This window comes from Ambystoma mexicanum, chromosome 3q (assembly GCF_040938575.1).
Source record: "Ambystoma mexicanum isolate Mex_15411 chromosome 3q, UKY_AmexF1_1, whole genome shotgun sequence".
Classification (NCBI taxonomy): domain Eukaryota; kingdom Metazoa; phylum Chordata; class Amphibia; order Caudata; family Ambystomatidae; genus Ambystoma; species Ambystoma mexicanum.
In genome coordinates this window covers 1237772195-1237799330 of record NC_090926.1, presented here as the reverse complement: position 1 = coordinate 1237799330, position 27136 = coordinate 1237772195, and the positions used below count along the sequence as shown (strand labels likewise).

Sequence of the window (27136 nt, the reverse complement as noted above, 5' to 3'; positions counted from 1 at the left end):
TGAGGGAGGGGGGTCTGGCTGCCGCCGGCCCCGTCCAAGCACCGATTGGGCCTTGCCTTCACGGCGTTGCCGTGTCCTGATGGGGGGCACCCCACCCGAGACGCTCTATTTAAGCGGGGTGACCTGTCGGCTCAGGAGGGCCATGGACCCTCCTGGGGCTGACGGGCCAGTGGGCCCACTGCACCAGGCCTGCTCACTATCCGACTGTGCCTGCTGGCTGGCGGCCAGGTCCGAATTTATGCAAATCTCGGGCCGAGCAGGGCCTGATGGGAGAAATGAACTGTGCTACAATGTGCCTCTTCTGCTGGGCTCTGCCTGCCGGAGCTTCTCCCTGCCTGTGGGGCAGGCAGCTCTGCAGACGCTCAGGGCTTCTGGGAGGGCTGGGTCTGGGTCAGTGCCGGCCTTCTCACCCTCGCTTAGCGGGGCTTCCAGAACAGGCCCCGCCGCCCAACCCCTGCCCTCTTGCTCGCAACTCATACTTACCTGGCAGGGGAGCATCTGTGATCAGAAAGGCAGAGCTCCCCGGGTGAGGCTCATCCATTGCACATCGGATTTGCTGACTCCTGCGATGTCCCCAAATGCAGGGTACTCGACTGCATTATTTCTAGTAGTGGGGGACTGCGTTCGCGATATCCCCTGATTTATTGGTAAAAGAAAGAAAGTTTAGTGTGCGAGTCAGCTGGTTTACACACAGAGCCCCTGGTCTTGCAGCAGAGTTTCTTTTGCTGTAGTCAAGAGGGCCAGCCCCGAGCAGCTCAGGGGTCCAGCCCTGATGCATTGGTGAAAGAAAGAAAAAGTCACTGAGACCCTTATTGGCCCATGTGGGCCAGTTTGATGAGTTAATTTACTCTGCTGTGACTAGTAGTTTTGACCAGTGTTGCTGAATAAATATTCTTTAAAATGTACAATTTGCACGTCACTTTATCAAAAAGCTCCCCTGGGTACTACTCAAACAGTATCACAAAAGGAATGAAAAGCTATTTGCAAGTGCGAGCCACTTTTTCTTTGGTGCCTGAGACAATTACATGGCCCAGTCTGACCCCGGATGATGCTAGCCTTTGTTGCTGTGTGCAGTTCGGAAGCACCGACCCCACAGTGTCTTTGTTGAGGGCATAGGGGCATTGGTATCCCGAAAGGGACCAGGGCAGGGAGTGGACAGGTGGTGATGTTGTGTAAGTTGGCTGTAGAGGCGTTGTCTGGAGTGTTGTAATGTAACAGACACATGAACCCTCAATATGTTGAATTGGGCATATGTGTAGAAGAGATAGAGCCATCCCGTGCTTGCCACACGATTGTTCTCCACCCGACCTGGTGTGTGGAAGGTCAGTACTCCATGGTGCGACAAGTAAAAACCTTGTAGAATTAAATCCAGTTGCAAATAAATACACAGTGGGCCTCAAATGGGCAGAGTATTGTAGAATGAACACCTCTTTTCTCCACTGCTACACATATGGAGATCACATGATCTAAAAGTTACGTTACAACAGACCTTATGTTTAAACACTGGCAGTCACATGACATTCACAAATGGCATTGGTGAGGTGAGTGGTGACAATCATCTGAGATTACATGATTCAGTGCTTTTTATTTAACTGTCAGAGTGCAATGTCCATTCATATCCCGCCTTCTATTAAGCCGTCTTTGTCATTAATCATGTTCATGTACTGTTTATTTCATTAAACCAAGAGAAAGCATTTCCTTTATATTCCATACATTTAGTGAATGGAGAAGCTAATGCTGTGCCAATATTAATTTGTGAGGCAGAATCTGTGTTCCACTACAAGAACCCCTCTGTTCTTGTACCAACCCATCATAAAACGAAAGATCTTGGTTTAGAGATGTAAAAGGACACAATTTCAGAAGAGCTAAAGTCTTGGGAGGAGAATAGAGCACCCAAATGTCCCTTGAAGTAGAGCTTGTTGTGCTGCAAATTCGCATTCCTCGCTTGCACACTGTGGAATCTGATCACTAAGCTTTGCTCACTGGTATGGCGCTGCGCCGCCGCTGCGCCGACGACCACCCCCGGTCTGGCAGCGCATCACTCAGTTGCGCACATGACTGAAAAACAGCCCGCACACAACTATTCTTTGGCGCACACAGCCCAAAAAAATTAGAGGGAACATTGATCCCAACCCTGGTTGGACCAGACCCTAACTAGAGCCACACTACTGAACCCCCCACCCCCTCGATCCAGCTACCCGCAACCTTAAAATCCACTAACTCCCCTGGCTCACTCAGACCAAACTCCCGCCTAGAGCAGAGAATCTACCCACAGAGACAAGATGCAAACCTTCGAGCTAGGCCCTAGCCATGCATGGAATAACACGGAGGAAGCGATCGCGACTCCGACGTTCATTGAGTGGGTGCAGAGCGTGGCAACACTTAAGACTTCTGGTAATAACTGCAGTATAACAAGAATAGGAACAAAACAAAAGGATTACTGAAATTAGTTTTTTTTTTTTTTTACAAATGAGCAAGAAATACCAACACAAGCACAAACAGAAGTCTAACATTTGGAATAAGAATAAGAATATATCAATATAAAGGGGACATGAGTGAGGAATATTAAATGAAGGTGTGGATTGGGCTGCTGAATGATTGTAACAAGTGGAATGTATGACATGGCAACAAATAATATGTTACAGGTGGTTCTGGTAACATGAGAAAGAATGGGTTAGGCGTATTAGTACTGCATACCTATGCCGTTGAATGGCAGTAACAGACAGTACTTATGGAATGTTTTAAAAATAGAAAGGCATGATTATATTGTTTACTTGTGGAAAAAACCTACAATGACAAGTGTAGTGTTTATTTCCTTATGTAAAGATAACGGAGCATGAATCAAATGTAAGTGTATGTTTTGAGTACTTTTTTCATTGTTAGTAATTATTGTTATTTATTTTTGTGATTTATTTGTGGACCCAAACTATCCTCCCCGTAACACCTCCTTAATGTCTGTCTTGACGCAGTATAACATACGTTTTTATACTTGATTGTATACGTGAAGTGAATGTTATACCTTTGAGAGATTACATGCCCTGATTTGATAAAGGCACATGACGTGCCGAAACAAGTGTCATCCAAAAGGGCTCTCCTTTGGGAATTATGAGAAATTTCTAACGATATAAAACAAAATCTGATTTTGAATCAATCCTACTTGTGGCACAGTTCTTGTGTGGAAGCGACAACCTTGTATACTGACAGCGGAGGTGGGGGAAGTGGTTCCTCCAATTTCTTTCACACACACGTGACACAGGATACACTAGAAAGTGAGACTGGTCGCAGGGCTGAAGAAGTTGATACTAAAAAAACCAAAAACATGTTACTTTCTTTAAATTCTTCTGATATAACGCTATCAGGGACATTAAAAGTGCCATATTGCAATCCAAAGGGTGGGTCATTATCATCAGAAGGTTAATTGTCCTCATAAGTGAATGTGAGTGGCTTAAAGAAATCCTTCCTAGGCAAAGGCGTGAAGGTTTTCTTAATTACTGGCAAAGGCGTTGATGGCTTTGATGTTTTAGAGGCAGATTCTGATGAAGTCGATGTCTTTGATGAAGATGCCTTGGGCACCAATGGCTTTGACGTCGACTTGTTGATGGACTAAGTCTGTGATGTACTTCGATGGCTCAAAGGATTCTTCGATGATTTTTCATTCTGTCAAGACCTTGACAGCTCTCGATGAGAATCAGGACTTCGTCCTGGGCTCGAGGGCATGCAGGATTTGGCTCGAGCCCTTTCCTTACTGGCTTCAGAAGGTGCATGGCCCGAGGGTTTCTGGCTCTCGAATATCTTTAGCATTTTCTGCCATGCAGCCTGAGTAGAGGCCTTAGTGGGGCAAGATATACTCCTCTCGGGAGAAGAGTCGGACGAGGAAGACAAAGTAGGAGATTTATGATGGCTTTTCTTCGCCTTCCTCGACGATGACGAGGAGTGGTGAGAGCCACTTCATGACCTGGACTTCTTCAGTCGAGGTGAGTCATCCCTCGCTTCATCAGAAGAATGATTTTCAACAGGGTAGACGAAGGGGATTTTTTTCAGATTCTACCTACCACCAATTTCCCTTCACGCTCCTTCAGAGCTTTTCACAGGCTCTGACAGGCCTGAGGACTTGTGCTCCACACTGGGACACCACAAGCACACATGATGTGGGTCCGTCAGTGACATCTTGGCATTGCAATCTTGACATTTTTTAAACCCAGTCTTCGGGGTCGTCGGAGCCGAAGACAAAGACAATATAGACAATTTTAGAAGAAAAGTATGAAGCGCGCCGTAGTTCACGAAGTGGAAGCTTACTCAGTAAAATGGAACTGAAGCCAGTGGGCGCTGCGCGTGCTATATATAACTTCAATGACATCATCCTCAAGACAGAGGCCCTCGAGGGACATTGAGTCAACCACATCGATGCACAGCGCCCTCTGGGGAAAAGAAATTCTGAAGCAGCTGAAGCTGGATATTGGAGAAATCAAACGTTGAGGAATACGTGGGAGGACACAAACCATTCAAAAGAGGCTCACAAGCAACCGCTTGTAAACATACTTTAGCAGAGAAGCATGAGACCGGGAGGAACGCAGCGGGTGCCTTGGAAGGACTTCTGAGAGACCGGCAGCAGCAGCGAGGCTGTTGGGGATGCGGTCTTGTTAAGCAGCCGCCGTTCAACCAGCAAATGAAAGGATAGCCTGCAGGGAAACTGAATGAGAATCTGCAAAGCAGGGTGAGCATTCCTAGAGATAAAACCTCACAGCACCAATGTGCTCCGGTTCGGAGACACCATCAAACACCAGTGAGTCTGGATGGACCAAAACTGGCTCAAGCTCAATGGCGACAAAACGGAGGTGATGTTGGTGGGTTGCCCTCCTAGCCCAGCATTATGGACCCACCCTTTCTGGGCCATCTGCCCTGTCCGGTGGACAAAGTTAAGAACCTAGGGGTCATTCTCTCCACCTCCCTGTCCATGTCAAACCAGGTTTCAGCGCTCTGCCAATCCGCCCAGCACCAGATTAGGGTACTTAAGAAGGTCCTCCCAATGATCCCAGAAGCTATGCGCCCTCCTGTGGTAGCCGCACTAGTCCTGTCACGATTGGACTATTGTAACTCCCTGTATCTCGCTCAGCCAGTGGGCCTTCTCCAGTGTCTCCAACGCATGCAAAACCTGGCAGCTAGACTGGCCACAGGCTCTCCTTAAGGAGCACATATTTCGCCAGTGCTTCGCCAACTTCACTGGCTCCCAGTGGCTCAGCGAGTTAAATTCAAATCACTGTGTATTGTCCACCGGGAAATCCAGGGCCTAGGAGCAGAGTTTCTTCAAACCAAATTTGTCCGATATATCCCGTAACGCAATCTTCGCTCCTCGACCACCAACCTGTTGGTGGTTCCTAGGTACAACCGGGAAAGACTCGGTGGCAGAGCTTTTTCCATCGCTGCGGCCAGGTTGTCGAACACCCTCCCACCGCCACTCAAGTCTACCTCTAACCACCTGGCTTTCAGGAAAGCCCTGAAAACAACTCTTTTTTAGCTCCCGGCCTACTATTGTCCTTCCTGTTCGGTAGCTTCCTCATCAGCGCCATGCCGCCTTCGGGCGACCGTGCGCTTTATAAGTGAAGGTAACATAACATAACAGCCTGCTCATATGTATTGGGGACCCCGGGAATGCCGACAGGCACATGAACAATTCAAACACTTCTTTGAAAACCGACCAAGTAAATTAGAAAGACAGAATTTACACAAGTCCACATGTAGGAGAAGTCAATATTGGGAAAGTTGTAGTAGATGTTAACACCAGCAGATGAACATTAATGAAGAAGTTGAAAAGCAAAATGTGTACAAATCTCCATATATGAGATGTGAATTTGGGGAAAATTGGAACAAGCATTGCCACAAGCAAATGAATATCAGTGAAGAAGTTGACAGTTAGAGCTTGAACAAGTCTCCATAGATGAGATGTCAATATAGGGGAAGTTGGAACAAGTAGCATCTAAACAGTGAAGGAGTACAACTGAGTTATACTTGCAGATAACATTGTAGGAAGTCATGGTGAAAGAAGCACATCAGGATGAGAAGCGTTGGGAGACAAGATACCTGGCAAGAGAGTATACAAGGGGATCTGAAAAACCCAGAAGGATTCCTGGCAGGAGAGTATACCAGGATGCCACCTCATGAAAGTGTTGTGTGAAAGAGACATTTCTACTACTTTTGAGGAATCACTGTTTGTAAACACACTTTTTGCCATCATGAAGAAAGTGTTATGTGGAAGAGACATTTCTACCATTCTTGAGGAATCATTATTTGAAAAGATCCTTTTTGTCATCATGAAGAAAGTGTTATGTGGAAGAGACATTTCTGCTACTCTTAAATAATCATTATTTGAAAAGGACACTTGCCTCAAATTATCCAGCATAAGGGAACCACCACCTGGATTAAAGGATTGTTTGTTGATATTTGATTTGTATACACTTTGCTGAATCAAAAACAGGGACACTTACATTACAGCTTTGATTGTTTCATTTTTAGTGTGAGGGTCAGATACGTTTTGGACACAAAGACAGTTTGCATAATTTTGACAACGAGACACAGACTGATCTTTAGTTTTAGTTTCCTAGGCAGGGAAACTTTCTTTTGGCTAGGGACAGAAAGGCCTTTATTTTAATAACGATGTCTGATGTTGAAAACATTACAACGTTATGTCCGCCTCTCAGTTCTGACCCCTCAAAGTATGCAAGTAGGAACAACCAACCACACAGACATTGCTTACTTCTGTAAACAGCGCTGCCTGGAAGAGTGCACAGCATGGCATTTAAATGCAACCTCACCAAATACATGCATAGTTAAAGCCCACTCCACCTCTGAGATACAAAATAAAGAATGCTGAAGTGTATACAAACTAAAATCGCTTTTATTTTATACAGATATAATTACTATAGCTTCTTTTAATTTACAAAGAGAGTCAGATTATATTAAAACATTTTAACAATGGTCAAGGTTCCAAGTATGAAACCTGCATGTGAATTTACTAGCAAATTACAGGTGACAGGAGATGGGTAGAGTAAAAGGAGTGAGTCCTTCAGTTAAGCGACAGGGTGCCAGGTGTTAATTCAATCACAAAACGACAGGCTGGAAAACGTACAAAATGGAGAAACGTTTGCGTCCCCTCCCCATGAAACTTCTGGAAATCAATGTGCCTAGTTCCAAAAGCTACCATTGGGATGAGACTGTGCTATTACTTTAGGGGAGAGGCCACCAGCCACAATTTGGCATTTCTTCATAGGAATTGTGCATCAGTCCATCGTACATGCCTTGGGCCCCACCGCCGCCATTTCGTTACACCAGTGTGATAACCACGGCTGGAACAGCGAGCTACCACGTACCTCTTCACCAGCAAAGGAGGGGTTTCTGCAGCTGGTCGAGTCGGTGCAACATTTCCCCTAAGGAGGAGGACGACTAACAAACATGTAAACATTAGAAAGCGGATTGCTACGTAGTGTAGCTATTGCCTCTGCTCCGGGGGGAAGCTGTGTCCTCCACTGCCGTTTAGGAAGAATGAAGGGGGCATAGTCTCTGCAAAGCACCCCTTAAAGCTTGAGGCAACTGCAGTGGCACCAACCTTGATCCAAAATGTACAGCATGTCATGAGAAACTGAATTAAAGGAGATCAATTAACTGAGCTAGGTGCTACTGTTTGCTGTGTAATTGTAGAAGCACATGGGAGTTGAGCCGCCTTATGAAGATCACTTACTATTAAAGCATGGTTACTCTTGATATTTACCGGCAGATATTGACAAGACTGACTACATTACGTCCCCTGTAAGCACGCCCTTTGTTCTGGAAAAAAAGCTATCCCTTGAAAACGTGTAGCTTGGGAAAAGGTTATGGACAGAGTAATGGCATGGAACAGAGTGGTCTACAATAACTGGGGGTGCCCTCAAAATACAGGAAGATTTGGGATAAGAGGAACAATTCCATTGATAAGTTAAGAAGTGAACAAGCTACACCCTTGGGAGCTGAAATGGGATTCCAATCCACAGTCTCTCCTGTTAGCTGGTTTTCATTTCTAAATGTCTCAATGTCAAAATGGAAGAAATACTTCCCATGAGCTTTACACAAGAGATGGATTTATGTTCAGTACATAGACGGATCCTAAAGTTTGGTTCCTCTTTAATCTTTCCATGCTCCAGTAGCTCACTAAGCCCAGATCACTGCACTCCATGGCCACCCTCAACAACTGCTTATAGTGTGCTTGCTTTTTGCCTACCAATTTAGGGCAACTCAGCACTCCCACCTGGCCGTAGACAATATGCTAATTTACTACACCTTCTTTTTGGCTGCAGGTGTAATTTTGCCACCCACTGAACCCTCTTTGATACTGCTCTTGCTTCAGATGCACACAGAATGGCCACCTTTGCATTGGCTGTAAACAATATGGCCGCCTATGCATTGACCCGAAGCAATTTGGGCACCTTTGCATTGGCTGGAAACAATATGGCCACCTATAGAGACCACTATTGCTGTGACTGTCCTCTTTTGGTAGCCTTCTTTTGTTTAGACTGAAAAAACAAAACCACCAGCTCCATTCCCGAGACCAGAAAAACAAACATCTGCACACAAACCTTTACAAATTACTGAACTATAACTTGGACCTGCAGGAAGAGAGCTGAAAAAGCAATCAAGAAAACTGAGGGCTGTAGCAGAATAGAAATGTCATATGGGATATCTTTCAGGGCAGACTGGTCCGGATCTAGACCTGCCCGGGAGAAAGGTTTCTGGGTCCATAGGATCACCTGCTGAGGCTACAATCACCCCCACCCCCCACTTTAGGACTAGTGAAGATAACTTTGGTTCACAGGGCTGATACTATCCTTGCAAGAAAGGAGGACGAGTACGTATTTAAGGACTGCATCATCCGTGGTTATGGAATCCTGTGCATAAGGCCTGGTTTTAAAAATTAAGCAGAAGAGAATTAAAACCTTAGTCCACCAGTGGCAGATGCCCATGGGCACACAGGATGGTCTTCAATTACAGGGAGGGGATTGCCCGTATCCCTGACTAAGTGAAAACCATTTCATGCCTGGTGTTCATGCAAATGTGCTAGACGTATTCAAAGGACGTATTTAAAAGGTGGTATTCAATGGAGGCTTAATAACGCCAGACATGTAGTGTATTCAATGGAGGCTTAACGCCAGACATGTAGTGTATTCAATGGAGGCTTAATAACGCCAGACATGTAGTGTATTCAATGGAGGCTTAATAACGCCAGACATGTAGTGTATTCAATGGAGGCTTAATAACGCCAGACATGTAGTGTATTCAATGGAGGCTTAATAACGCCAGACATGTAGAATATTCAATGGAGGCTTAATAACGCCAGACATGTAGTGTATTCAATGGAGGCTTAACGCCAGACATGTAGTGTATTCAATGGAGGCTTAATAACGCCAGACATGTAGTGTATTCAATGGAGGCTTAATAACGCCAGACATGTAGTGTATTCAATGGAGGCTTAACGCCAGACATGTAGTGTATTCAATGGAGGCTTAATAACGCCAGACATGTAGTGTATTCAATGGAGGCTTAATAACGCCAGACATGTAGTGTATTCAATGGAGGCTTAATAACGCCAGACATGTAGTGTATTCAATGGAGGCTTAATAACGCCAGACATGTAGAATATTCAATGGAGGCTTATTAACGCCAGACATGTAGTGTATTCAATGGAGGCTTAACGCCAGACATGTAGTGTGCTGTATGTCATGTTCATTGGTATTAGTGATGCTACATCACAAAAAGAAACATTCAATGTAACTGTGCAATGAAGCTGGAAGAAACCTGGACACCACACCACAGTGCTCCACCGACATCTCGATTCAAGGGATTTCACAGTTCATACATGTGGGGTGTTATCACGACAATTGTTCTTTTCCTTATTTTCCAACAAATGTAAAGCTCTGCAACCTGCAAGCCCCCACCTGAGGAACATAGAACACAACAAGCTCCAGCTAAGGAACACAGGTCCCTACTCCAGAAGCTATGCTTTAGTACTGGTATTTAACTAAGGTGGCTGCTGGTGGGAGACAATCCAAGGCTGCAAAGGTGAAATAGAAAGACATTAGATTCCAGTACATACTGAAGGTCTTGGAGTAAAACTCCTGCCCCATGCTGGTGAAATGCAGTCGCAGAGGACCTGCACAAAAGACCATGGGCTTCCACACCCTGTTGATAGTCAGTTGAGGTTTAAAATGAAATCACCTGCACTTTTCAGTAAAAACCAGGTGGAATCAGAAAACCTTCAACACAGAGAACTTGAAACATTTTGCAGCTGTGCAAGAGAAGGTGGACAACCTGGGACGAACTTGTTCGGCCATTAGACTTCCAATGCACCGTTGGGCCTTTCCTGTGTGTAACTTCTCGTCTGCTCAACCCAAACAAGGAAAGCCTTGAACGCTTAAGGTGCAGTGGAGAAGGGACAGGGACAGGTTGGGTGCAATTCATAGAGAAAGATGGCAATGTCTTCTGGCACGATGAAACACTGAGGACCGGTGAAGTTGAGCTTGATGCAACAGAGCAGGCCTGCCATACCGACCACCACTGTGGCAAACTGAAGGATGAGGCCAAGTTGGATCATCCATCGCCCACCTTCTTGAAGGCACAACATATGGCATTCTTCCCATGTAAACACTGAGGGAACTTCACATGCGAGGAAAGAAAAACCCAAGCATGACAAAGTCAATTACGTGGATGTTGGTTGCATCCTTTTCAGAACTGTTGCATAGCTTCAAAGTTTTTGTTGTCTTCTTGGGCGCCTCAATTTGGCAGCTAAAGTGCTTCCGGAAGGTCTTTCAAATTGTTTTTTGGAATCGTAGGGTCACACAGAGGCCTTCATTAGAGGGTGGTGCTGCAGTCTCCCTCTGCAACGCTTTCATCTTGCTCAGCAGCTTTCAACTTGGTGAGTGCGGCATGGATCCGGAAAAGCGTACGGGATTCCATGGAGTAATTCTTGTAGTTGTTTCTGGTGAAAGAAAAAAACAGTTTAAAATAATTTTATCTGGAGGTTGAGATTGGAGAGACCACATGGAAACCTAACAAGGGTGAGTGCCAATGCAGAGTCCAAGAATGTCTACAGATCAATAGCTAACAAACCAAGCAAGCAGTGCCACACAAACCTCTCCTGCAGCCCCCTCTGCTCTGGCTCTACTGGGACCCACAGATAGATCTGCCAGTAGACCTCAATCTCGCTCGGCAGTACCCGCTGCTGTGCCAGCATTGGTACTTGCACACAAGGTGGCCAGTGCACAACAGTCCTGCCCTGCAGCTGCCTCTGCTGTTAAAGGACTGCGATCCACACACAGCTCCACCAGTGTACATCAATCCTGCCCTACAGCAGCCTCTGAGGCACCTGCACCTGATCCACAGCTCACGGATGGTGTCCAGGGAGAAGGGAACATGCCTGGGGTTGCTGGTGGAACTCTTGCTCTGAGGAGATTTGTCTGGCATTCCTGGCTGGACTGCCCGTATGGGCGGGATCTGACTGATACACAAATGGGCCTTCTCCTCTGGTATGGGATCTAGAACCCAGCTGTTGAGTGGGCACCTTCCCACGGAACAAGACATTTTAGCATTTGTTCGATCACAGGAGAGGAGTGCTCACATTTTTGGCAAATTGTGAGTTCCTTGGATTGTTACCATAAATGAGTAGGGGCTCCAGACCTGGCTCCCTTGCTCTAGGTACATTCAGGGGCTGCTGCTCCTCACTAATGATGCCGAATGAGGCAGAAACACAGATTTGCCTGATGCCCACATTTGCCGCAGGACTGCCCTCATATGCGGCATCGAACCGATGTACGAATTAACATCTTCCTCGTTCATTGGACACAATCCATCTATTCATCTTAAAACAATACAACTCTTTGAAACAAGTCAACACACATAGATTTTTTGAAAAAAACAGTCTTGAAGTGCTTTACATACAGAACAGCGTGAAAACAATATCGCACGCTAGTGTGAAGTTTCTTACGCAATCCTTATCTGGACGCATTGCTGTTTTTCTAGGTACACTTCGATATTTAACCTCTTCTAAAACCAAAAGAACAATTATTTGTATTGAGTTTACAAATAATTTGCATATGTTTTCTGTTGATCTCATAAAGAGCTTTAATAATGAAGTGTATATAGAAAACAGCAAGGATTTAGGATGAGAATTACATGTGATATAGATTTTCTTCACACTCTTGTATATTTAAAGCACTTCAAAACATTTTAACAAAAAACAATCGTACAGTGTTGGTTTTTCTTCAGCGTTGTACGATTTTAGGATGAATAGACGGATTGTTTTTAAAGAATTGTGTTATGGTGTTTATATGTTTGAGGGATATGTAATTTAAAGGAATTTTCTGTTAAATAAATGTAGTGATGCACACAGATAATGGCTGATCCGCGTTGCTCATTAGCTGTGAAAACAGAAAGAGCTTGCTTTAAAGTCACTCCCTCTTCATATGAATGATAGTAGTTCTCCCAGATAGTGGGAGAGGGTAATCCTGGAAAATTCATAGCTCTTATCGATCATCTAGCTAGGAAGCCAGATAGTGGGAGAGAGTAAATCTAGAAAGCTCTGAGTTCTTATCGATCATCTAGCTAGGAAGCCAGATAGTGGGAGACGGTAAACCTGGGAATTCCTACCTCTTATCGATCATCTAGCTAGGAAGCCAGATAGTGGGAGAGAGTAAACCTGGGTAGGTGTGAGCTATTATCGATCATCTAGATAGGAAGCCAGATAGTGGGAGAGAGTAAACCTGGGAAGCTCCGAGCCCTTACCGATCATCTAGCTAGGAAGCCAGATAGTGGGAGAGAGTAAACCTGGGAAGCTCCGAGCTCTTATCCATCATCTAGATAGGACCTCATCATGCTGCTCTAGCGAGCCATGACCCCAGGCAACCACTAACCAACTGCAGGTACACTAATCTCACCAAAAAGAAAAAACTCAGGTGATTAGGAAGGCAACACTTCTGGCCCTGTTCATCCACGGTCCTGGAGCTGGCACACGGAACATGGACAGCCTTCTCCCTTTCCACTTGGCTGGCATCCTTGTACCCAACTTGTTTCTTTATGAGAAAGGACCCTAATGCCATGGCAGCACTACGTAAATGCCAAATGAATAAGTAATAAACAAGGACGAGTCCATATTACTTACTTGGCACGTCTCAGAATGCTGACAGCCTCCTCGCTACGGCCTTGCTGCACGTAGAGAAGACTCAGCTCCAGCAGGGCGTTGGGGACCAGGTAATGATCATACTTTATTTTCTTTTCACTGCAAATGAAAGAAAAAAAAAAGATGAGTGCATCCTCTCTTCCTCTCTAGACATCCACACCTCACTCCAGCTACTCGATCGCTAAGGTACCGCTGACGAAAATGGAAGCCATTGAGTGCAACATAGCATGGTAGGCCTGTCAAGCCTTCTAAATATTATGTTATTTTAAGACATGGGTGTAGTCTATGGGGCTCATTACATATTTGGCGGTATCCTGGCAGTATGTCCGCCAGGTTACCACCAACCGGTAATACTGTAACCAGCGCAGATCTGCAGATGACAGGTGCCGGCAACGGTAGGTAAATCCCAATTTCATAGAGTAATGCCAGCTGTTCTTTGCCGGTGGGGGTGCCTGGCCTACCTCCAGCTCTTGCCTGGAGGTAAATGAGGCCACCCTACTGGCAAACCTGTAGTTTGCCGTTCTGGACATGTGCCGGTAAACGTTATTACCAGCACTTAATTTCCAGGCGGCAAACTTATAATGAGCCCCATATGTGTGATATCTTGTGTTATCCTGCGATATGCTGTGCCATGAATTGGTACAAAAATAGTTGGTTATTGGGGGCTACGGAGAGGATTGCAAAGGAAGCCCAGCATCGTCCTATAAAGGGGGTCCACGCTGCAGATTACTTCGACAACCAATATAAATCTTCTAGCAGAACAAGGATCCACCAGACAGTCAACAGCATTATTTCACCCCCAGAATATTTAACGGACTGAGGCACATCCTCATCCAAGTGTGTTCTGAAAACAACAGCAATGCAGCTCCCCAGTGCTCATCACCTATTGAACACAGGCATTCTTGCGCATCACGGCCCGCTGAGAAAGTAGGGTTACTTTCACTACTCTCCTTGGTGCAAGACATTACAAACATCTTCCTTGCTCTTTGCTGTGCTAAGACTGCAAGTCAGTTTTGACTACTTTCTCTTAAGTAAAGTGTAGAATGGTAGGGGTTTCCCCTCGTTTGCTGGGGTAAGAAAGTAGGGCACTTGTACTCTTCTTCCCTAATCACAAGAGAGTGGGCTCGTTTCCATTAACCTTTCCCTTTGAATGAGACAGTAGAGTGGTTTTCACTAGCCTCTCCTGGGTATGGAAATACTTTCTCCTGGGCACGGGAGTGGGACAGGACCGCTTGAACGATACTCTCCTAGGCACAGGAGACTTGGCTAGTTTCCATAAACCTTTCCTTGGTATAGGAGAACAGAGTCCCAGAGAAGGATGGTTTCTGATACTTTCTCCTATGCATGGGAGTGGGGCAGGACAGCTTGCACTACCCTCTCCTAGGCACAGGAGACTGGTGTGAGAAACCAGAGTTTGTCTCACCAGCTAGTCCCCGGTGATCTCTCTCTCTCTGGTGGCCAGGGCACGGCCATGGCCTTTGGAGCCAGGCCCTGGGGTGGGAGGATCACCTGGGAGAGGGGTCTTCAGGGAGTGGGGGTGAGGCAGCCGATGGTGAGACACGGTATTCCCCCCTATTTTTTTTATCTGACCCATCCTATTCTTTAGAATGCTCCAAAGTCCCAAATCTCCCTCCCTTTTACACAAACACTGGGCCGAGGAAGAGGGTGACAGAGTAACAACACTAACTTTCACACGTCATACTGGCCATGCCCCGCTGATCGGGTCCGGCAAAGTCGGGCACTTGACAAAGTGCATACACCTGATACCAATTAGCTCTCCTCACACGAATAAAAGGCAGAACCTAGAGACACACTCTGAGCAAGGCAGAACACGAGTGCGAGCAGGGCTTCCGGGACGAAAGGCAAACCTACTGGAGCAGAGCGACAGACCAGGGGACGAGAGCAGCTGATCAAAAACCCCAATAGTACCCTACTGGAGGTCGTTGCCTCGGACAGGCCGCGGAAGGCACGTGGAGAGAGCCAGATCCCACAAGTGAAGACTGCATTGTGTTTCAAAGGCACCAGCGACCCTCCCGGGTGAACGGCAGAGTTGGGGAGGTGAGGCCAAGCCTGTGGTACTAACCTTGACATGTGAATAGGAAATCAAAAACCCAGGCAAGAGACAAAAACAGCCAGCAAGCGACCTGAGAGACCAGTGTGTGTTAAAGTGTGAAGAAGCATCATTATATCACAAGTGAAGGCTGCACGCGTGTGGGTAAGATGCAAGGAAAGGGAGACCTGTGAATAAACTTTGAAATAAGGATGGCTGCGAAATCAGCGCTACCAAATAACGACTTTGAAATAAGGACGGCTGCAAAATCAGCTATACTAAATAACGGAGTAGTCTGGCGAAAGGAAGTAGCCCACTCAAAAGTCTCCATGAAAGATACATTGTTTAAAGCGAAAAAGCGAATGAACAGCAAAAGTGAGTAAGCCAGATTACCTCCTAGAGAATGGAATAGTGAAAGTTAAACCGTGAACTTTGAGCGGAAGTCGTCCTGCGGTGGTCTATAAAGAAAGCCACGCACATTCGAAAGTCTTCGATATCCAAAAGTGGTATGAGCCCAACAGAGGGAGACCCGAAGTATAATAAGCATGGGGAAGGGAACCCTCTTCCACGTTTGTGTTGAACTGTGTGATAAGAGGTCTGACCCCGACAGAGGGGGACCTAAGTGAACATCTGTTGAAACATTATTTGTAAATCTGGAAAAGAGACTTTAACATGAAAGGTCAGGCGGGCCTCGACCCACTTTGTAGAACTGTTTATTGTGTTGAAAGCCAAGCTAGAGAGCATCATCCTGCCTACAGGGAACGCCTTACTCCATGAGGTGTAATGTGGGGAGGAGAGCTGATTCAACCACATTTATTCTTTTGAACGCTGATTTTTCCTTTGCATACATTTCTCCTTTATACACTTTGTTGTACAAAAGATAGGGCAAGCATTAGGTTTTGTTAGCATAGGCCATTTTGATTTGAAAGACTGGAGGGTATACGTTAGTAAGCCCTTTTAAGAATTGAATGATTAATGGTATTTTGAAATATGAAACCTCTTTTCCGAGGTGCGCTTGAAAATGGACAGCGCAGCAAGGTATCCTTTTATTGTTCCTATCTGGAGCCCCAGATTGGCTAGATGTAACAGAAAAGAGAGCACCACTGGAGTGCCACATTGAAAAGGGTCCACATCCTTATCTTTGCACCAGTTACTAAACCTGTTCCAGCGACATCTGTACAAAGATTTTGTTGCTGGACTTCTGGCCGAAAGCAAGACTTCCATTACGTCATCCAGAAGATCCCAATCCTTGTATCTCAACCTCTCAGAAACCATGCGTGAAGGTTTTGTGTCTTGACCTCTGGATAGAGAACCTGACCATCCTCTTGCAAGAGAAGATCCTCTCTATGTGGAAGACGTATTGGAGAGCAGATGGACTAGAAGGTCCGGGTACCACGTCCTCCTGTCCCAATCCGGAGCAATTAGGATCATGGTCTGCCTGAACTTTCTCAACCTTCTGACTACTTGAGGAATCACGGGGACTGGGGGAAACGCGTACAGCAGTGGAAACTTCCACTCCACTAGGAATGCGTCTCCCAGAGCTCCTCTTTGAGGAAATTCCCATGAGCAGTACTGATCGCACCACCTGTTGATCGCGGTGGCGAACAGATCCACTTGAGGGGTTTCCCAAAGGGCGAAGATCTCCAGAAGGACTTCCTGAGCCAGCTCCCACTCGTGAGAGACCGTGCTGTGCCTGCTCAGAGCGTCTGCCGCCGTGTTCTTCTCTCCGGCTAGGTGAATTGCCGAAAGAGAGATTCCTTCTCGTATTGCCCAGAACCATAGCTGCATTGCCTCTCTGCACAGTGGTAGTGACCCTACTCCTCCTCTTTTGTTGAGGTAGTACATGGCCACCGTGTTGTCCGTCATTATCAGGACATTCTTTCCCTGTACAGAGGGCAGAAAGGCCTTCAGCGCTAGTCTGATTGCCCTCAGCTCCAAAAGGTTGACGTGAAGTTTGGACTCCGATGGAGACCAACGACCGCTGATTGTCAGATAGTTGGTGTGTGCTCCCCACTTCGTGAGTGAGGCGTCCGTCACTACTGTTATCTCCGGCCATGGTTGCCAAAAAGATTCTCCCTTAAGAATGTTGTCGTTGCAAGCCCACCATAGAAGATCCTGAGCAACTGCGCTCGGGACTTGCAGAAGATCCGACATATTCCCTGAGAACTGGGACCACTGAGTTCTGAGTGCCCATTGAAGGGATCTCATTCTCAACCTGGCCTCTGGTACTAGGAAAATGCAGGATGCCATGAGGCCGAGCAACCCGAGAAAATCGAAGGCCGGTAGACGTTGGGCATTCTGGAACTTCGTTACCATCTGCTGGATGTGGAGAGCTCTCACTTCGGGAGGCGAGGCTTTTCAAGAGGAAGTATCCAAGACTGTTCCGATAAGCTGGAGCTTTTGGGATGGTATCATATGGCACTTCTTGAAATTGAGGGAGAAGCCCAATTTGTGGAGGAAGTGGCAAGTGATCAAAAGATGTTCCTGAGCATGTTTTGGAGAACTTGCTCTGATCAACCAGTAGTCCAGGTAGGGATAGATGTGAATACCCCCTCTCCTGAGACTCGCTGCCACAACTGCCAACAGTTTGCTGAAAACCCTTGGGGCGGAGGTCAACCCGAATGGCAGAACCCAAAACTGATAATGAGAGTTGCCAATCGCGAACCTCAGGTACTTTCTGTGCTTTGGATGGATTGGAACATGAAAGTAAGCATCCTGAAGGTCCAATGATACCAACCAATCTTGGAGTTGGAGAGCCTGAAGGATCTGAGAAAGAGTGACCATCTTGAACTTGTCCTTCCTGAGGAACTTGTTCACGTTTCTTAAGTCCAAGATGGGTCACAGTCCTCCGTCCTTTTTTGGGATGAGAAAATATGGGGAGTACCAATCCCTGTTCTTCTCCGCTACAGGTACCTGTTCTATGGCACCTTTCTCTAGCAGGGTTAAAATTTCCTGCACCAGGAGCGGGTCTGGAGTTTTTACGGAGTTGGCTCCCGGTGGATGATTCTGAGGCCTTTTTTGGAAGGGGAGACAGTAACCTTGAGCTACTGTTTCCAGTGCCCAAGCATCTGAGGTAATGCCCCGCCATTCCTTCAGATGCTGAGAGATCCTGCCTCCCACTGGTGTTTTGTGCAAAAAGGTCTCAGAGGGATTTGGAGGCAGCTGCAGGAGTGGCTGAGGGTACAGATGCCGCTCCTGAGGATGATTTTGCACCTCTTCCTCGTGCTCCACGAGGGAAGTTTCTTTTGCCCCTTTGAGAAGCCTGTCCTCTTCCTCTACCAAATGAGGAGTAGTAACGAAAAGAACGGCCCCTCCAGGAAGATGAGCCGGAATAGGGTTTTAAAGGCTGGCGCATGGAGGCACTAAGCGATTTAGCTGCCGCTTTCGAGGTCTGAATTTTTTCTAGGCTTTCATCAGCCTTACTGCCAAACAGCCTCGAGCCATCTAAGGGCATGTTGAGGAGTCTGGCTTGCACGTCTGGTGCAAACCCTGACTTCCTCAACCATGCAAATCTGCGTAGCACAATGCTTGCAGCCATGGATCTGCTGATACTATCAGCAGTATCCAGTCCAGACTGGAGACATTCCCCCATTGCCTCCTTCCCGTCTTTGACTATATTCAGGAAGCCTTCCCTTTCCTCGCCTTCCGGAATATGCTCAGCCGCCGCCGAAATACAGTCCCACAGGGTATGGGTAAACCTGGCCAGGGTACAGGTGACATTTGTCAATTTAAGGGCCATACTGCCTGAAGTAAAAACTTTACGTGCCAAGGCATCAACTTTTTTATCCTCTCTATCTGGAGGGATAGTGGGATATGCACTTTGCTTTGATGTGGATGCTGCCTGAATAACTAGACTTTCTGGAGTCGGATGCCTGTTTCAGTATTCAGGATCCGTACCAGCTGGTCTGTATTTCTTGGGGAAATTACTATCTGCAGCATCAATGCTCTCAGGCTTTTCCCAGTTTTTCTCCACCCTCCTCTGAAGAGCCCTGTGAAAGGGGAGAACTGGATCTTTTTGAGGACCTCTGACAATTATATCCATCATGTCATCTTGTTCAAAAACGGGTGAAGTGTTACCCCAACCCATATACTCAATCACTCTGGTCATAAGACTTTTGTACCCTGAGTCTGCATGTTCTGCAGCATCAGGTCTGGCAAACTCTAATTCTGGGGAGGTGTCAATTCCACTGGCAGAATGTAGAGTGTCACTCAGGTCTCTCATTTTGGACTCTTGATCAATGAGTTCCTCAGGAACTTGTTTTGTGCCATATGAAACTCCAAAGGGAGTGACTTCCTCTTCCTCCAAGCCAGATTCCTCATAAATTGAGGACATGGACTTAAAAAGGTCTGACCTGGGCAACGGAGTAAATCTTATATCTTCCTCTACCATACACGTCGAAGGAATGCAAAAATCCTTCGAAGTTGTCGAAGGAATCTTCGATGACTTCGAAGATGACTTCGATACAGGCTGCGAGGTTATTTTTGGTTTTGATGCTGAAACGGTCGACGCCGATGAAGTCGTCGAAGCCTTCGACGACTTATGTTTTTTATATGGCCCCGGAGAGGTGCTCGACTCTCGAAGAGTCCTTGACGACTTGTCGTCGACTCGAGTTTTTCGAGTATCCTAGACACTACCGGTTTTTACCAAGGTAGTCTTAGACTTCCCTTTGTCGTCCAATGGAGCGACCTTAGGGGTATGGCTCTTCCGAGGTTCATTCGAGGGGGTCAGGGCCGCATTCTCGAATACCTCCATCATCTTTTTACAAAATTCTTCCCATTTTCTGGGAGAATCCGATTTTGTCGGACATCGAATTTCTTCGGTCGACTCGGAAGATGATGATGAGGGAGATCTATGTCTCCTCTTCATTTTTTTGGACGAGCAAGAAGAGTGTCTCGATCTACTCCTAGATCGAGATCTCTTTGAATGCCTATGGCGATCCGATTCCGTCGAATCAGTCGCTTTCTTATGTTTTTTGGACGTAGCCTTCTTAGAGGCTTCCCTCCCCACCGACAGTTTACCTCTCCTCTCACAAAGAGCTTTCTCGGTCATGGATTGGCAGGAACCACAGACGTCGGTCCGGTGACTGGAACCGAGAGACCAGAGAAACTCGGTGGGGACGCGTGATCGACATTTTCGATTCACAATCTACGCACTTCTTGAACCTAATCTTGGGTGTCGAAGAAGACGACATTTTCTTCACAGAAAATCTCAAGCGTGGCGTTCTCGATAGCAAAGCGATCGGAAAAACGGAACTGAAGCAACGGGCGCGGCTCGAGCTATTTATACCATCGGTGACGTCGACGAGTCCGTTGAGGGACAATCGACGCCACGACCTCGAGCACAGCGCCCTCTGCCGAGAATTTTTTTTTCCGAAGCTGGAGATATCGGTTTATCATAAGATGAGGAATACGTGGGAGGACACAATCCATTCGAAGGATGGTTTCTGATAGTTTCTCCTATGCATGGCTTGCACTACCCTCTCCTGGGCACAGGAGACTGGCTTAGTTTCCATAAACCTTTCTTGGTACAGGAGAGCAGAGTCACAAAGAAGGAAGGTTTCTGATACTTTCTCCTGGGCACGGGAGTGTGGTGTGACAGCTTGCACTACCCTCTCTCCTAGTCACGGGAGACTGGGCTAGTTTCCATAAACCTTTCCTTGGTACAGGAGAGCAGAGTCACAGAGAAGGAAGGCTTCTGATACTTTCTCCTGGGCACGGGAGTGTGGTGTGACAGCTTGCACTACCCTCTCTCCTAGGCACTGGAGACTGGGCTAGTTTCCATAAACCTTTCTTTGGTATAGGAGAGCAGAGTCACAGAGAAGGATGGTTTCTGGTACTTTCTCCTGGGCACAGGAGTGGGGCAGGACAGCTTGCACTACCCTCTCCTTTTCAGAGCATGGCTGGGCAGTAGCACAGACAGTACGAGGGGCCTGTTCGTAATGTTCAGTTTGAGAGGTTTGGGGCACCTGAACAAGTTAAGGCACTGGGGTACATGGCAGAGGGTGGTGGTGTTTAGAGCAAACAGAAACACTGATGAGTTTGTAGCACAATGAAATACTGTGTGAGGAGCTTGGGGCACCAACAATGAGTGAGGAGCTTTCAGCCAAAAGGATAAGACAGCGCAAAGAGGTTTGGATTTGTGGGCAGATAGTGTGAGAAGATTTCGGCACACTCCTATAGAAGGTAGCGGGTACCATGCTTTATTCACAGCAATTTTTGCTGTGGCTATTTTCACTGTGGTGTTTTCGCCCCTGCGGATAGTGGCGATTTAATTTTTTTTTAATATATGTGTTGTGTGTTTGTGTAGGTGTAGGTGTTTTGGGTGGGTGGTTGTGTGTTAGATGGGGGAATGAGGACCCCCCCAATTAAAAAAAGGAAAGGAAAGAAAAGAAAACGCCCGGGATACACCGCCGTGAAATTAGCCATGGCGAAAATTACAGTGTTTAAAACACATGAAACCAAAGGTGGACCTTTTAGTCACTTGAAGAGACAGTGCCGGAAGCATTGGGCATGCAGACAGCACCATGAACTTCGAGCACATAACTTATGTAAGGAACTCATATTGACAACAGTAAAGACAGACAAGTGATCACAGTTCAAGGGTGTTTATTAAACTGTAAATGCAGGGTGGAACAACACCTAAGCTAAATCTAAGATGGGAGCAAGCGTCGACCATCAAATGAAAAATAAGGCAGTCCTTGTGGCGTCTAGTCAAAGTAAAAAGCCTATACTAAAAAAAAACGATTGCGAATTCCTTACAACTAATTACAGAAAGAGCGTGGGATAGGATATTCAAAATAAAGAAGAAAAGTGTTCACAAATAATAAGTCAGGATGTGATTGCCTCGAGGCCTCCCTTCTCCATGTTTTTATCACAGGACAAGGTGGGACCTTGGAGCACAGCAAACACTCGAGCCTTCCCAGCACGAGCCAACAGTTCCATATCAGCTACCAGGTTCCTCGATGGTTAAGTCTCTTTGTAATGAAAAGTCTCTTGCCTTTGAGGCCGGATGCTCTCAACAAACAAAGTTCTGTTCTACGAACACTTTGGGTGATGGCTTCACCCCTGGGTCCCCATCTTCTGGGCTTCACCCCTGGGTCCCCATCTTCTGGGCGCAGACCCCTCAGCAGTCATTTTCAGCAAATTTATAACACAGTTCCTTTCTCAGTGAACTTTGTGTGATAACTTTCCAAACCTGGATCTCCCTCGGCTGGGCTCGGACCATAGATGACAAGGGGGACACTTCCCTTCACCTTGTCTCGCAATACTTCTTGCTTTCAAAACTCTTAATGTCCTTTTAAACAGGTTTTCGGCTTTTGCCCCTGGTTGTCAGCTTCCCTCTGTCGGGTTCGACTTAACCAACTATTCCTCATGGGACTTTTAGACTCTGTCCCTTTTCATTAGCATCTATCGGTCGGGTTCACTCTGGCTAATCTTCACAAAACACAGTTCATGTGCTTATTTTCACCAAGCGGGAGTCACTTCCCTTAGCCTTCACAAATCGTCTGTTGGTCAAAGACTTTCATTGGTACAGAGGTTTTTACAAAACCCTTGTATGACCACTTTCACCGTTCTTTGGCTCTTCCCAAGGGCTTCTGGTTACGGTAGTCTTTACCATTTACCGTTGGGCAATCGCCCAGAGTTTCCTACGTGAGCACCCACGTGGTGCCGGACTCCTTCGGCTACTTTCCATTCACCGCATTTCAGTTTCTTGTCGACACTCCCCTTGACTCACCGGCTTTGATGAACGGCTTGGCTTTCCTTCGCCTCAGAGTCAAGGATGGTACCACAGAGACAAGCGCCTTTCTCCGGCATGGCAATCAGCAGAGATGGGTCTTGTGTACCATTGACATCTGGTGCAGTACACGCTGGCTATTATTCGTGGACTTATCGTTCCCTCAGCGGAGGCTTCATGGGCCTTGGTCGGAAAGGGCAAGGTCAACTCTCTCCTTGGCACCATCTCGGTCTGCGCCGTCTTTCTCCTCCTCTTGAACTGCTGTGCTGAGTTAGCTCTTACGTCGTGCTGTCTGCCTTGCTCGTAGTGTGCTGTCGTGCTCCACCTTTTATCCCTGTGGGGAAGGGAAAGGGCCGTTAGGTGTGTGTGTGTGTGATTCTGATCAACTACCTGACTTTGCCTGACCGTTGTATTGGGACATGTCAGGTAAACGGCTCTGGTGTTTGTCTGTTGTCTTTCGTTCTTAAGTGTTTGTGTGGAAAGGGGGGCAGTGTTTTGGAATAGCCTACATGGTAGGATGGGGAAAAGGTGTTCAAAGAAGGGGCTACCGCGTATCGCCCATTGGTGTCCCACTCGACCCCCTATCCAGGTGATCTTCCCTCACTGGTCCACCCCCAGGAACTGGATCCAATAGCGATGGCCGTGTCCTGGCAACCTGGATCACAGATCCACGGGGACTAGCTAGGGAGACACCTTCAGGTTTCTCACACTAAGCAGTGAGAGGTGCTTGAGGAACACAGTTTGTCTTCCTCCACAGGGCCCCATATGGGTAATTCTGTTCTTCGCAACAAATGCCATGATCCCCCATGGCCACCGCTGGTTTACAAAAATGCCGTGCGCCAAGGTGGATTTTTGTTTTTTACATTTATAAAAGTAGATATTTGGAAAACTGAAATAAGCTGAACAAGCCAGGGCAGCTGTCAGATCAATAGCAAGGGCGGTCACCCTCTGGTTATTGTTAAGGGCCACAAAGGCTACATTCTTCCATTTGATGTCGCAGAGCCCGAAAAATGGCCTTCAGAGCTAGTGCAAACAAGCAGCATGCTCGCTGTAAATTAGCTATGGATTCAAATAGGAACTTGAGGGTAAGTGCTGGAACTCAATCTTCCAGCACTTGCCCTCTTGTTCTTCTGTCTAAGAACATTTTAGAGAAGTAACTTTAAAAGGCTCCTTTCGCTGAACAGACAAAGTGAAAAACGGTCTAAAACGCTCACCTTCACCTAAGTCTACAAAAGCATTTTCTGTTCTTTAATAATGTTAACAAGTTAACCTGACTCAGGTTTAAAGAAGTTTCTGTATCATAATTTTACAATAAATGTGTTTGCATTTCCACAGCAATGCTATGTTTTTCTCAAGAGGGGCTGTAATCTTGAGCATATACACATTGACCTCCTCCACATGTGTGCAAGATTTTACACCCATTTACAAAGAGAACACTTTTTGTAGCTAATTACTCTTTTTGTGGAAGCCCACTTGGATAATTTAACTTTTTTCTGAGCATAATAAACAAATAATCACCAAAAAAGCATCATAAATCCCTGTACAACCCATGAATACTGAACAACCAAAAACCAAAAAAAGGCTGATGAGCGGTGCTGAAAAATGAGAACGCTCCTACTTCAGGCAGGCAGCCTGCCTTGCAATCCCATCATGCATCACGGTGGCAGTTAAAACACACTTCATTTGAATTCCCCTCACTATGTCTCCATCTTTTCCCCCCTCTGCACACTGGCGTAACGGGGGTCCCTGCGGCCTGGGGTTGCCCCATGCAGCCCAGGAGGAGGTGGGGAGGACTGTGTGGGCCCTCAGCAGGAAGGCCCCCACATTTTGTGTTGCGCCACTGCCTCTGCAACACCTTGCTTGTCTGACCCTTCCCCTCCTACAGCCTCCTCTTTAGAAGCTGGAGGTTGGGTAGTTCTAGAGAGTGGAGGGTAGCAAGAGTCTTGGGAAGACAGTGGGAGGCCAGAGGGCCACTGCTCCTGGGGCCTTGTGAACCCAACCTGCTGTGGTTCCCGCCTACTTTACAGACATATCATGAAGACAACTTCACACGAGTACATCGGCTCTGTTGTGTCCTGCTACAGGCAAACATGTGGGCACATGAGACCATAATAGAATGTAATCACAATATTACACAGGGTCTATAATGGAGAACTCGGACTACAAGTAAGCAACTTTACCTTCTCCATCATGGAATCGCCATTAAGGTTCATTAACATTCAATTGAATGGTAAGCTCAACCCAACCGAAGGAGTGCAAGTGTTAACACACACAAACAGGTTGAAAGATGTGAGGAAAGAAAAGGGACCAATGGTTGGGCGAAGTGCACGAATGAAGGGCTGCATAGGGGCGTGGCCTGCGCACCAATGTGAGAAAGTTCTAGAAAATGCTGATAGGCAATAGGCTCCGGTCCCATCCCTATTCCATGGGATGTCAAATCAGTATGGAGGAAAGGGGACAGGACGTAAGAGCTAAGACAGAAACTGATCGGAGAATTATAAGGGATGCTGGACCCACCTTTGCATGAGCCCGGGCATCTAAATTAAGATAGTAGTGGGCTAAGAAATTATGAAATGATCCTGATCCAGGCAACTGCTTTGTGAATCTCAGCTATTTGGACATTCTGCAGTGGCGTGTTATCAGCTTTATCTGGAAAGGGTTTGTTAGCTTTCTGATAAAGTGATACACAATAGCTGGGAAGATTGCATTAATTGTAGCATAGTTCAAATACTATTGATGGGACTCCAGAATGCAAGGAACCTGCTTTTTACCAACCCTCCTTTTGCTGATAGCATGGCCACTAAGAAAGGTACCATTCAAGAAAGATGGTCCAAATCAGATTTATGCATTCGTTCAAAGGGGAGGGCCTTCAATTTAGCAGAACAATAGTAACTTCTGATGATGGGGTGTGATGAATGCCTGGCAGGAAGATTTCCCAAAAATCCTTAGACAGACAGACTCGAGAAAAGATGATTGCAGAGAGGGGTGCTTCCTGAAATCTGAGACAGCTTCATAGTGTACCTTTAAATTGCAAGCCTGGTTTTGCGGAATAAAGAAGGGATGGTAAAACTTTTTTTTTTGAGTGATCGCCAGATTTGCACCCTCCATGGACACTGCAGAAAGAACCTCTTCCACTTGAAGATGTAGTAGGATTTTGTGGACGTCTTCGAGCCTCTTTCAGGACATTTATGCAGGTGTAAGGGAGATTCATGCGGAAGAGCCATGCGATCAAGGTTAGCAGTTGCACGGAGGCGCTTTCTTGATTGAACCAATGAATGTTACGCATGGAACGTGTGGGGGAAAGATCATTGCACAAACATGAAACCAATATTTGCACTTGCAATATAGTGGGCCTCATTATTAGTTTGGTGGTATCTCGCTGGTAAATCCATCGGGATACCACCAAATGGTAATACCATTACCCCCACTTGGTCTGCCGGAATACAAGTGGCAGTAAGTGCTGGAATTCCCCATTCCATGGATCCCATAGGACTCCACGGGGGGTGGAGGGGGCAAATCGCCGGTAACATCGGCGTCAGAAATAACAGCATTTTTTGGTGTTGGAGTGCCCGAATTACCAGCAGCTCGGAGCTGCAGGTAAATTCGGTCGCCCCACAACCCAACTTGTGCCTGTGCGGTAACGTGCCGGTATGTGGTAATACCGGCACGTTATTACCGCAACAGCACAGTCATATTGAGCGCTGTGTTATTTGTACTTGGCACATATGCTCACTCTATGGTTTAGCTTTTGGGTATATTTATTCTCTTGTAGAGATAATATATGAGCATTATAACAGTATAGCCACACAATATGCAGTTCAGTCTATATATATGTTTGGGAAAGGTTGTATGTTCGTGGTTGGCTGCAGCCCTGTAACAGCTTGGGCTGAAATGTTGGCACAAGATCGGCATACCAGTCTTCAGTGTACCATTGATAGTGAAATTTGATCAACCTCACCCATCAGCCCTGTGCCATCAGTATGAGCGATTTCAGGAGATTGACGATTGAGACTTTTTCAATAATAAGAAGTTAGGACACGGTCAGGAACATGGGAAGGCTGAGGACAAGGTCTAGACTAGGTAGTAGGATACTCTGGCGTGGGATCTCACAGACAGTGGCTGGGTGTTGGGAAAAGTGTAAAATACTTTCTATTTT

The 27136-nt window shown here is 46.5% G+C and overlaps 1 protein-coding gene and 1 non-coding gene across 2 annotated transcripts in view; one reads left to right on the top strand and one right to left on the bottom strand.

Moving 5' to 3' along the window:
- The first annotated feature begins 475 nt into the window (after window positions 1-475).
- LOC138448144 (U1 spliceosomal RNA) lies at window positions 476-639 on the top strand. Its single transcript, XR_011259997.1, has one exon. It is a non-coding gene; the product is annotated as a U1 spliceosomal RNA (small nuclear RNA).
- Window positions 640-6870: 6231 nt separating this feature from the next.
- The window catches only part of LOC138447816 (tetratricopeptide repeat protein 39A-like), a 344056-nt gene continuing 323790 nt past the window's right edge, over window positions 6871-27136 (bottom strand). Inside the window, exons 17-18 of the mRNA XM_069604182.1 lie at window positions 13178-13294; window positions 6871-10999 (exon numbers count right to left, since the gene is read on the bottom strand). Coding sequence (XP_069460283.1) covers window positions 10873-10999; window positions 13178-13294 — 244 coding nt within the window. The 3' untranslated portion in view covers window positions 6871-10872. The remainder of the gene's footprint in view (window positions 11000-13177; window positions 13295-27136) is intronic.